The sequence below is a fragment of the Oncorhynchus mykiss genome, chromosome 16 (genome assembly GCF_057628025.1).
Source record: "Oncorhynchus mykiss isolate SJ-2025 chromosome 16, ASM5762802v1, whole genome shotgun sequence".
NCBI classification, from domain to species: Eukaryota; Metazoa; Chordata; class Actinopteri; order Salmoniformes; family Salmonidae; genus Oncorhynchus; species Oncorhynchus mykiss.
Genome location: NC_143037.1, coordinates 44,816,911 through 44,829,599, shown reverse-complemented (window position 1 = coordinate 44,829,599; position 12,689 = coordinate 44,816,911). Strand labels below are relative to the sequence as shown.

General features: G+C 39.2%; 1 protein-coding gene and 1 pseudogene across 1 annotated transcript; both read right to left on the bottom strand.

Annotated features, from left to right (window-relative positions):
* Positions 1 to 1,174: 1,174 nt before the first annotated feature.
* Positions 1,175 to 8,912, bottom strand: LOC110492026 (tubulin alpha-1B chain-like). The gene is made up of 4 exons (XM_021565984.3): positions 8,532 to 8,912; positions 3,111 to 3,333; positions 2,439 to 2,587; positions 1,175 to 2,348 (listed from the first exon to the last, which is right to left on the bottom strand). The coding sequence occupies exons 1-4, from the start codon at positions 8,532 to 8,534 to the stop codon at positions 1,368 to 1,370; spliced, it is 1,356 nt and encodes a 451-aa protein (XP_021421659.1). The 5' UTR covers positions 8,535 to 8,912; the 3' UTR covers positions 1,175 to 1,367.
* Positions 8,913 to 9,565: 653 nt separating this feature from the next.
* LOC110491058 (tubulin alpha-1C chain pseudogene) lies at positions 9,566 to 12,233 on the bottom strand (annotated as a pseudogene).
* Positions 12,234 to 12,689: the final 456 nt, after the last annotated feature.

Here is a 12,689-nt window from a genome sequence, read left to right as displayed (position 1 = left end):
AAAATTATGACTAAAACATTTGTTTTAGTCAAATTGACAAATTGTGTTGAAAAAATGGAAAATAAACAGCTTTCATTTAACTATTGTAAGAAGATATGAAGTTATTGTAACTAACAATAATATGATTTGTGTGTACTCACCATGTTTAAGTTGAGAAATTTCAAGATGTGGTTCTGGAGAAATTGAATTTTCTTTTAGTTTAACTCTCACAGGCTTTTCTTTGGGAGACTGTAGTAAGAAGTCTGATAGAAAATTTGAAAGGTGGAGCAATTTATACTTCTACGATACAGTGGACAGATGTCAGAGAAATTCTATAGGAAGAGAAACTGCAGATTCTTTCAAACAACAATTTTATAAGAATTGAAAACACAAAGCAATCAATAACAACCACTCGATCAGTGCATCGTTAGGAAAGCCCAACGAACAGTTGTCTCTCTCCTCTTATAGAAAAAGTACAACCTATTTTGTTTATGTGTCAGTTTAGCAGATGGGTGGATACAGGGACGGAACATGGTGTGTAAAAGCTGATTTAGCTTGTCTGTTCAGATTAAGATAGCTGACGCTGCCACCATTGTCTGTTCCTTCCTGCATGTTTCCACACAGCTCCCTGTAAGTCCCTGTAGAATGTGAAAACAGGATGTCACATACTGCGGTTGCACCCAAACGGCACTTATTTGTATACCCAGACATATGACTAAGTCACATAAGACATGCCTGTATCAGCAAAAATACTAACATTTAACAATGGAAAATTCTCAAAGTAAAAACAGCATAGTAGGACTAATTAAACATTATAGTATGTCATGAATATTACATTTCCACCACACAGACTTTGTCGAAACTGATTGGAAGATCTTATATGCCTTTTCCCAATTGCTTATCAGAGAAGAATAGGTCAAAGTATCTCTCCCATATGCGTGTGGTTTAAGTAAGCATCTTCAGAACCTACTTTTGGAAGTTGAAGTAACACTGTAATATATTTCCAAAACTGCAGTACTACAATTACAGTTAGTACGTTTCCAAATTATAAAAATATCCCTTCCTTGTAACTGCAGTATTTATTTATAATTAATCTAGGTCTACCAGATACAGATTCCTCTACTTCAGATGAATATGTTGGAGTTTTAAAAACATTGATAAGTAATTGATGAAAAGTATACAAAAAATACTGGAATCAATTTAAACACACACTTTTATTGGTGAATCTTTAATGAAACAAACAAATCTGTGATTGTCACTACAACAAACCAGTTGTGCTTAAACCTAAACAAGAAGCAAGAAAATATCAAACTGTAAGAAGAAATGCATTGGTTTTGAAAATGTGCTACTATAAGATACGGGAGCCAAGGGCGTCCTTGCATGAACACTCAGTACTCCTCTCCCTCCTCCTGTCCGTCACCCTCGACGGTGTCAACCCCCACCTCTTCGTAATCCTTCTCCAGGGCTGCCATGTCCTCTCTGGCTTCAGAGAACTCTCCCTCCTCCATGCCCTCACCCACATACCAGTGCACAAAGGCACGTTTGGCGTACATCAGGTCAAACTTGTGGTCAAGACGAGCCCAGGCCTCTGCAATAGCAGTGGTGTTGCTCAGCATGCACACAGCCCTCTGGACTTTGGCCAGGTCTCCACCAGGGACTACAGTGGGAGGCTGGTAGTTGATGCCAACCTTGAAACCAGTTGGGCACCAGTCAACAAACTGAATAGAACGTTTGGTCTTGATGGTGGCAATAGCAGCATTGACATCTTTGGGCACCACATCACCACGGTAAAGAAGACAACATGCCATGTATTTGCCGTGGCGAGGGTCACATTTCACCATCTGATTGGCCGGCTCAAAGCAGGCGTTGGTGATTTCAGCCACAGAGAGCTGCTCATGGTAAGCCTTCTCTGCAGAGATAACTGGGGCATAGGTAGCCAGAGGAAAATGAATTCGGGGATAGGGCACCAAGTTGGTCTGGAACTCTGTCAGATCAACATTGAGGGCACCATCGAATCGAAGGGAAGCAGTAATGGAGGAAACAATCTGGCTAATGAGCCTGTTGAGGTTGGTGTAGGTGGGACGATCAATGTCGAGGTTCCTACGACAGATGTCATATATAGCCTCATTATCCACCATGAAAGCACAGTCAGAGTGCTCTAGGGTGGTGTGGGTGGTCAGGATGGAGTTGTAAGGTTCCACCACAGCTGTGGACACCTGGGGAGCTGGATAGATGGAGAACTCCAGTTTGGACTTCTTGCCGTAGTCAACAGACAGGCGCTCCATCAGCAGAGAGGTGAAACCAGAGCCGGTGCCTCCTCCAAAACTGTGGAAAACCAGGAAGCCCTGAAGGCCTGTGCACTGGTCAGACTGAGGAGAAAGAGGAACATGTCAATAAAAGGAGTCCACATTCGGATCAGATAGTTGATAAAAGATTTTTATTTATTCTGTGGTACCCACCAGTTTGCGGACCCTGTCCAGCACCAGGTCGATGATCTCTTTGCCAATAGTGTAGTGTCCACGGGCGTAGTTGTTGGCAGCATCCTCTTTGCCAGTGATGAGCTGTTCAGGATGGAATAACTGCCGGTAGGTCCCAGTGCGCACCTCATCTGAGAAGAAAAAAATCAGCAGCTTATGAAAAACAGAATGGGAAGTTCTCCTACAGGGACAACGGTTCTGCATCAAACCTTTTTCATCTGAGGACCTTCACTATGGAAGACAGGGTTCTAAAATGTTTTTGTTGTTGTTGGAAAAGGTTCTGGAACCAGGGTTTTTCAACAGCCCTCAAATTCAAATCCGAACCTCAAAAGTCAGTTCTACTGTTTTTTTTTTCTTTCTTCCCCCCTCTAATCAGGGACTGATATCAATCAATCACATTTATTTATGAGGCCCTTTTTACACCAGTCGATGTCACAAAGTGCTATACAGAAATCCAACCTAAAACCCCAGACAGCAAGTAATGACGATGTAGACCTGGGACACCAAATGGGTGCAATTAATTATCAAGTAACAGAAAACCAGCAGTACTCTGGACCTTGTATAAGATTTCAATACCCCTGTTCTACAGGGACAAGCCAAAGAACCCTTTATGGTTCTAAGTATAACCTTTTTTTCTTAAGAGGGAAAGCTTACCTATGACTGTGGGTTCCAGGTCCACAAACACAGCCCTGGGGACATGCTTTCCAGCCCCAGTCTCACTGAAGAAGGTGTTGAAGGAGTCGTCGCCTCCTCCGATGGCTTTGTCAGATGGCATCTGTCCATCCGGCTGGATCCCATGCTCCAGACAGTAGAGCTCCCAGCACGCATTGCCAATCTGGACACCAGCCTGACCCACATGGATAGAGATGCACTCGCGCTAGGGTGAAGAGGAAGACATTTTTTATTTGAAAGGAGGTTCGCAATAACCCAAAATAGGCTAGAGCAGTGGTATTCAACTCCTTCGAGGTCCAGAGCCTGCTAGTTTTCTGTTCTACCTGACACTTAATTGCACCCACCTGGTGTCCCAGGTCTAATTCAGTCAGTGATTAGAGGGGAACAATGAAAAAAGCAGTGGACCTGGCTTTGAGGTCCAGAGTTGAGTTGGAAGTGTCTAGACCTTGACATACGGTCAAAATATAAAAGATGTAATGTGAAAATACACAGCAAATTCCTCAGTGTTAAATTAACACTGAAAATGTGGACCTGTATAGACACTGAACAGTGTTGAATTAACACACTGCTTAATGTAATGCTTTTTTGCATATTTCCCAGAGTGCCTTGCCTTTCAAATGAATTGTAGAATTACCACCAGAGAGGAAGAGGGTGCTCAACTTGGTTTCCCATTGTTAAGGCGAAGAGACCTGTACCTTGTCAGTATATCCCAAATCCATGACTGAATTTGTTAATGACAGTGACGTCCTTGTTGCATTCATCAATTTTCAATCCCATGGACTTCACCATGTGAGATCCTAAGTGAATAGCTTATCATTAAAACATAATTATTTAATACATTATGTATTTCATAAGGCCTTATTTTGAGGGCATACACTAAAACATACTGGGTTGTTTGGATGACCCAACAGCTGGGTCACATAGGGCTCTATTCAATCAGATGTGCTTTTTCTGGCATTCACATAGCGGTTGTTTTGGCGGTGTCAGACGTGGAACTGCATTAGAGATATCAAATCCACATGCGGCTCCTGACATTATACTGTACCTAAAGTGGACATTGCCATTGGCTGTACCGAGTTGCAAAAACAGAAATCCCATGCAGCTTTGTTTACAAGTTGGAATACTGGAATGTGAGATGTAATCTACATCTTGATTATTTGAATTATTATTTCGTGTAATGATTTTTCTATTTGAACGTAATTATTTCTTTATAGTCTACACGTTCTTGTCCTGAACTTCTAACTCGAGTGTGGCTTCATGACAATGATTACAAGAGCAGCTGCTCACCAATTTGACGGCTCCAGCGCAGTTGCGCCAAAACATCCACTATGCAGGTGTCTGCTCTTGCTGGTTAAATACTTGATCTGAATGAATCTAGGCCTTCTGGGGTTTTTTAGGGCAATGTTTGATGATGCTGGGTTATTGAGATATGACACAGCAAGTCAGATTAGAAGACTGGAGGCTTGGTTTAGTAGGGTTGTGGCTTTCAGTAATGTTATTTTTGGCCACCCGTGAGAGTAAATGTCATTCTGGTTAATCTATTCTGTTCTAATTATCATCACATGTTACAGTTGAACACGGACTCCTTTGTAGCTTTAATTAATCTTACAGAAATGTGTGAGTTCCTTAAAAGCTTATGCAAATTCTAAAGTGATAACCCCAATGGGATAGTAACCACTTTGTTGCAATATGTAAATAATTATGTTCATATTTTTGTGTTACTGTGCAAAAATATTAAAGGAAAATGTAACATTGCTGTGTACAAACTTAACATGGTTAACAGGATTGACATTTACTCTCACGGGTGTCCAAAAATAACTGTTTAAAAGCCAAGCCCTTAATAAGCCATGCCTATTGAAAATAACCTATGGATTACATAAAAAAAGACCCAGCATTTAAGTGAATAAAATATGGGGTAACCCAACATTTGGGGTTTTTCACATAACCTGTCACATTATTCTGACTTGCAAAATGATGTGTAATTCCTATTGAAATCCAGACAGAATGTGGATATCTAACCTTCTGAATGTTTTTAACACCCGCAGCCTGCATTCAGAATGACTGCCAGGGTTGGGAAGACTGAATATGAAACTACCTAAATCATCTAAACTGGAACAAAAATTTCAGTAACGGGTGAAATAAGTTTAGAAAATGTATGTAATTTATATTTCAGAAGCATAAGATTAATTAATCAACCAATGTTGATTCAAAAACATTGATATTGAAACAAGCAATTATTCAAATCCACCTGCAATACAACAGTGTGTTAATTTAACACTGTTCCAGTGTCTATACTGGGCAACACTTTCAGTGTTAATTTAACACTCTCAACTGTATCATAGAGGCACAGAATAAGTTAGAGGAAAAACAAAAAGAAATGGAGGAACTTATTCAAGAAAGATCCAGTATAATATATTATAAAAATAAAGCGAACTGGATGGAATATGGGGAAAAATGCACCAAATTAATTTTCAATCTTCAATACAGAAATGCTACCAGAAAAAAATGATTTGAAACTTGTTACAAATGATGGATTCACGCATGATTCACCGAATGATACTTTGAAAGAGGAAGTTTAAGACTTTAAGAATATGTTTTTGTTTCAGTCTCCTCTAACCAAAGCTAATTGTATGGATTTTTTTCCTAATAATAATGTAAAATGAACATCTGCACAGAAAGATTTGTGTGAAGGCCAAATTACAGAGGAAAGTCTTTATGCAATTAAAGCCTTTAAGGCGGGGAAACTCCAGGGCTGGATGGCATACCAGTGGAAGTATACAAAACTTTTTTTATATACTCAGAGGACCATTATTGGCATGTTTTAACCACTCCTATATAAATTGTAGATTATCGGACACGCAACAAGACGGTCTGATATAATTATTACTGAAACAGGACCCAAGTGGTATATATAAAGATCCAGTTCATTTAAAAAAAATGGAGGCCTCTGTCACACCCTGACCTTAAAGAGCTTTTTATGTCTCTATTTTGGTTTGGTCAGGGTGTGATTTGGGTGGGCATTCTATGTTCTGTATTCTATGTTCTTTAGTTCTATGTTTTGGCCGGGTATGGTTCTCAATCAGGGACAGCTGTCTATAGTTGTCTCTGATTGGGAATCATACTTAGGCAGCTTTTTTCCCTTTGTTATTTGTGGGAAGTTGTTTTTGTTAGGGGCAGTCCCCGCCCTGCGCCTTTGTTAAGCTTCATGGTCGTTTCTTTGTTTTGTTGGGTGATTTGAAAAGCCATAATCAATCAATAATATAATTATAATTTTAGCAAAAAAAATTGTTTTAAATTTACAATCTGTAGAAGCTATGAGAATAGAACAGTTCAGTACTTTTGTGAAGCATCACAGCACAGTTGAAAAATATATGGCAAATAGAAATCCAAAAAGGATGGCGTTCAGAGATAGATAGGAGGGGTTGAATGAAGCTGAAGGGTGGGACTAATAACAAGATAACCAATGTAAAACATACAGGGTCTGTCAAATGTATATAGGTTCAGAAATGTTGTGAAATAGCACAGTTACAAATAGAAATCAAACTGGAGGGACATCAGAAATAGAGGAAGGACTAAAAACAAACAAAATATAACTATTGTAAAATAGATTGTGTCTGTAAAATGTGTATAAGATGCATAAACTGAAGGTGTTATTGTTTACTCCAATTGGGGGGAGGGTGGTAGGGTTTGCGGAGAATAATAAAGGTATATTCTTTAAAAAGTATGTATATCTATATAGGTATGTGTATGTATATATGTGTATATGTATGCATATGTGTATGTACGTGTATGTATATGGATATATATATTTACCAAATAAAGATATGGGGGATTGGATATGATGCAGACAATTACATTGATGGAAGTAACAATCTTTGCAATATTAAACTGATCCACCCCTAAGAAAAAAAGCACTCTCAATGTTAAATTTAACACTGGAGAATTTGCTGTGTGGAATAACAAATTATGATATCTCAGCCAAATGTTAGATTGCTCTTATATGGACCATTCTTTATTGCTGTTCTATATTCTATTATCGTATTATATCTAAGGGATAATCAATTAGGGGCTATGCATGTTATGGACATTTATGAAAAAACGTGGAAGGTGTGTTCCACGATGTGCTAGTAGAGTGGAACTGACCTTCCACGAACTTGCATTATTTTCCAGATAATGCATAGAGCCCCGAGTTGATTATCACATTTATACCATGGCTATAATTTAACACATTTACCACTATAAATGTGTTCATTTGCCAGTAGCAATGTGTTCAACATCCACTGAAGTAGCTAATAAGTTTACTAGATAGTTACAGTAGTTGCCATGGTAATTTAGCTAACCGAACCATCTGTCCTAGTTTGCCATTATGAAAAGCCAATTCAACAATGCCAATAATGTTTTCAATTCGACTTTTGCTTCAAAAGCAGCTCAAACATAGAAGATGTAAGAATGAACTATAGCCATTGAATTCTACCGTGAAAATATACTGTTCGTTATAGGGAAATTATACACACTCTAAAATGCCCTTCAATCTGATCAGAAATAAGTATTCAACAAAGCCATGGTATAACCCTGAATAATCAAATATTCTTTAAGATTCTACAGGTTCTGATTTGATCTAGCCTACTGTTCTACGGATGTGTTTTAGTGTTGTGTTTTCCTCTGACTGCGCAGCATATGGAGGGGATTATCTAGGTCAGCAAGTTTCATTGCTGCTGTCTCTTTAAAACGTTATGAGATTAGTCAAACCACATACAGATTTATACTGAAATTCATTCCCAGTGTTATAATAATAGTTTTTTTCCCCTTGAATAAATATATTTCAATAACCGCTGCAGCAGGTGAATAGGAGAAACCAAAAGTGCAAATATAGCCACACACACACACAGGTAGCATTTTTTTGTTTTCAATCTCTCATAGCAAGTGGCAAAAAAATATAGATAGCCTACTAAAATACACAGGAAAATATACATGCCATACAGTCTAATAAAGTAAATAGATTCGTCCATCAAATGGCAGTGAGACGACTGTCCACGTTGACCAGCGCTGAACATGCCTAATCTGATTTAGCCTACTGTTTGCACTGACCAAAGGATTTTGGAGAAGTAGGCTACCGCGCAGATCCATTCATTGCCGGTCCCCACAAAGTTTACATCTATATTAACCCCATTATATTTACCTGCTTTGAGTTCAGACAATTTGACATAAGTTTACACAATATTTGTAAAAAACAACAAAAAAACATTTCGATCGTTTCTATTTGACAAATGTCACAGAGCCCATGGATGCAAATCAGGACTGTCCCACACATTAATTACTAAAAAACATCTGAACAAAATGGTTGAAATTGTTGAATTTACACATTACATAACACGTCACCGAAAATTTGTCGACTATGCTCACCATGATAGCTTTTTGTGCAGGGGATGAGGAGAAAAAAATCAAATAACGATGAGCTCGTTTCAGAAGCCTGCAACTTGATGTGTGCGATATCTGAAGATAATCCCATGAGTGACGCAACCGTAATGCTATTCAGTATTAGGCTATGTCTGGGGAAAAGCTTCTAGCCTTCATGCACAGATTTTCTTTCCTAATGTCATTAATTATTTGAATAGGTTATTTTTACTGAACAGTATATGCTCCTTAGAAGCTGTAGCCTAAACTGTATCGAGCCTGAAACTTCTGGAAAACAGGTCAACTGCCATTCGTTCACAAATTGACGTTTATTGTCATGAGTCTTGTCCTGGAGGCAAACCTGAGCGATTTCCCCGTTAGACTAGATATGCAAGCTGCAAAGTTTTTAAAAAATGGCTTCAATGTAAACATTTATTTAAAAAATTTAAAAAATGTTTTTTTTGTCTTAATTTAAGATTAGGGTTAGGCAGTAGGGTTAGCGGTGTGTTTACGGCTAGGTTTAAGATTAGGGTTAGGTTTAGGTTTAAATTAGACTTCACGAATTTGTGGCTGTGCCACCTAGTGACCACACTGCAGAGCTGCCTCCAGAACAAGATTCATGACGACAAAAATCTAACCTGCCATTCATTCAATGAAAGACAACCCAAACACAACTAGTCAGGATTAGTGACATAAGTAGTACATTTATTACATTTCAAAAGCAGTACATTTACATTATAATCGGCTGTATTCAACCCATGCCAAAATGTCTTCATAAATCTAGCACAGAGGTTTTTGCTGTTACACAAGTGGAGTAAGTAATATATCCTTTATTAAAAAACAATTAATATGCAGTAACTAAACTACTACGTAACAAAATGTAAATACAATATTGTTAACAATATTATTACAGTGTTATTTCACAGGAATAAAAACAACAATGTAAAGTGTTACTAAAACCTGATTGTGTGCTTTATTTACCAAATTCATGACAACTATAGATATACAAAGTGAAATACATTTAACAAGACAATTATTTTAAAAAAGAAAATACTTTTGTCAGACAATACATTTATTTTTCCAATACAGTAGTCACTTGATTCACTGCATTTTAATACAAACGCTTTTGAAATCATGTTTAGAACTTCTGCTTCCTGAATAAGTAGCACCTAGTTTTCCATTTAGTACCCATATCCCTTACCCTCAATGGAGTCAACCCCCACCTCTTCATAATCTTTCTCCAGGGCTGCCATGCCCTCTCTGGCTTCAGAGAGCTCTCCCTCCTCCATGCCCTAACCCACATACCATACAGTTGAAGTCGGATGTTTACACACACTTAGGTTGGAGTCATTAAAACTCGTTTTTCAACCACTCCACAAATATCTTGTTAACAAACTATAGTTTTCGAAAGTCGGCTAGGACATCTACTAAGTAATTTTTCCAACAATTGTTCACAGACAGATTCTTTCACTTATTATTCACTGTATCACAATTCCAGTGGGTAAGAAGTTTACATACACGAAGTTGACTGTGCCTTTAAACAGTTTGAAAATTCCAGAAAATGATGTCATGGCTTAAGAAGCTTCTGATAGGCTAATTGACATCATTTGAGTCAATTGGAGGTGCACCTGTGGATGTATTTCAAGGCCTACCTTCAAACTTAGTGCCTCTGCTTGACATCATGGGAAAATCAAAAGAAATCAGCCAAGATCTCCACGTCTGGTTCATCCTTGGGAGCAATTTCCAAATGCCTGAAGGTACCACGTTCATCTGTACAAATAATAGTATGCAAGTATAAACAGCATGGGACCACGCACCGGTCATACTTCTCAGGAAGGAGACACATTCGGTCTCCTAGAGATGAACAGACTTTGGTGCGAAAAGTGCAAATCAATCCCAGAATAACAGCAAAGGACCTTGTGAAGATGCTGGAGGAAACAGGTACAAAAGTATATATATCCACAGTAAAACGAGTCCTATATCGACATAACTTGAAAGGCCGCTCAGCAAGGAAGAAGCCACTGCTCCAAAACCGACATAAAAAAGCCAGACTACGGTGTACAACTGCACATGGGGACAAAGATCATACTTTTTGGACAAGTGTCCTCTGGTCTGATGAAACAAAAATAGAGCTGTTTGGCCATAATGACCATTGTTATGTTTCGAGGAAAAAGGGGGAGGCTTGCAAGCCGAAGAACACCATCCCAAACGTGAAGCATGGGGGTAGCATCATGTTGTGGGGGTGCTTTGCTGCAGGAGGGACTGGTGCACTTCACAAAATAGATGGCATCATGAGGTAGGAAAATTATGTGGATATATTGAAGCAACATATCAAGACATCAGTAAGGAAGTTAAAGCTTGTTTGCAAATGGGTCTTCCACATGGACAAGGAGGCCAACAAACCTGACTCAGTTACACCAGCTCTGTCAGGAGGAATGGGCCAAAATTCAACCCATATTTGTTGTGGGAAGCTTGTGGAAGGCTACCCAAAACATTTGACCCAAGTTAAACAATTTAAAGGCAATGTTACCAAATACTAATTGAGTGTACGTAAACTTCTGACCCACTAGGAATGTGATGAAAGAAATAAAAGCTGAAGTAAATCATTCTCTCAACAATTATTCTGACATTTCACATTCTTAAAATAAAGTGACGATCCTAACTGACCTAAGACATGAAATTTGTACTAGGACTAAATGTCAGAAATTGTGAAAAAATGAGTTGAGATGTATTTAGCTAAGGTGTATATAAACTTCCGACTTCAACTGTATCAGTGCACAAAGGCACGTTTGGCGTAAATCAGGTCAAACTTGTGGTCAAGACGAGCCCAGGCCTCTGCCACAGCAGTGGTGTTGCTCAGCATGCACACAGCCCTCTGGACTTTGGCCAGGTCTCCACCAGGGACCACAGTGGGAGGCTGATAGATGAGTCCAACCTTGAAGCCAGTTGGGCACCAGTCAACGAATTGGATGTTATGTTTGGTCTTGATGGTGGCAATAGCAGCATTGAGATACTTGGGCACCACATCACCATGGTACAGAAGGCAACATGCCATGTACTTGTCATGGCAAGGGTCACATTTCACCATCTGATTGGTTGACTCAAAGCAGGCATTGGTGATTTCAGAGACAGTGAGCTGCTCACGGTATGCCTTCTCTGCAGAGATAACTGGGGCATAGGTAGCTAGAGGAAAATTAATATGTGGATAGGGCACCAGTTGTCAGATCAACATTAAGGGCCACCATCATATCGAGGGGAAGCAGGGATGGAGGAAACAATCTGGCTAATGAGCCTGTTGAGGTTGGTGTAGGTGGGATGCTCAATGTCGAGGTTCCTACTACAGATGTCATATATAGCCTCATTATCCACCATGAAGGCACAGCCAGAGTGCTCTAGGGTGGTGTGGGTGGTCAGGATGGAGTTGTAAGGTTCCACCACAGCTGTGGAGACCTGGGGAGCTGGATAGATGGAGAACTCCAGTTTGGACTTCTTGCCGTAGTCAACAGACAGGCGCTCCATCAGCAGGGAGGTGAAACCAGAGCCGGTGCCTCCTCCAAAGCTGTGGAAAACCAGGAAGCCCTGAAGGCCTGTGCACTGATCAGCTTGAGGATAAAAAAGGGACATGTGCAGTGCCTTCAGAAAGTATTCATACCTCTTGACTTATTCCACATTTTGTTGTGTTACAGCCTGAATTCAAAATTGATTAAATATATTCTGTTTCACCCATCTACACACAAAACCCCATAATGATCGTGAAAACATGTTTTTGAAATTTTAACAAATGTATTGAAAATTAAATACAGAAATATCTCATTTACATAAGTATTCACACCCCTAAATCAATACTTTGTAGAAGCACCTTTGACAGCGATTAGTCTTTCTGGGCAAGTCTCTAAGAGCGTTCCACACCTGGATTGTGCAATATTTGCCCATTATTCTTTTCAAAATTATTCTAGCTCTGTCAAATTGGTTGTTGATCATTGCTAGACAACCATTTTTAGGTCTTTCCATTGATTTCCAAGTAGATTTAAGTCAAAACTGTCATTCGGCCACTCATTCACTTTCTTTTTGGTAACCAACTCTAGTGTAGATTTGGCCTTGTGTTTAAGGTTATTGTGCTGCTGAAAGGTGAACCATGTTTTCCTCTAGAATTTTGCCTGTGCTTAG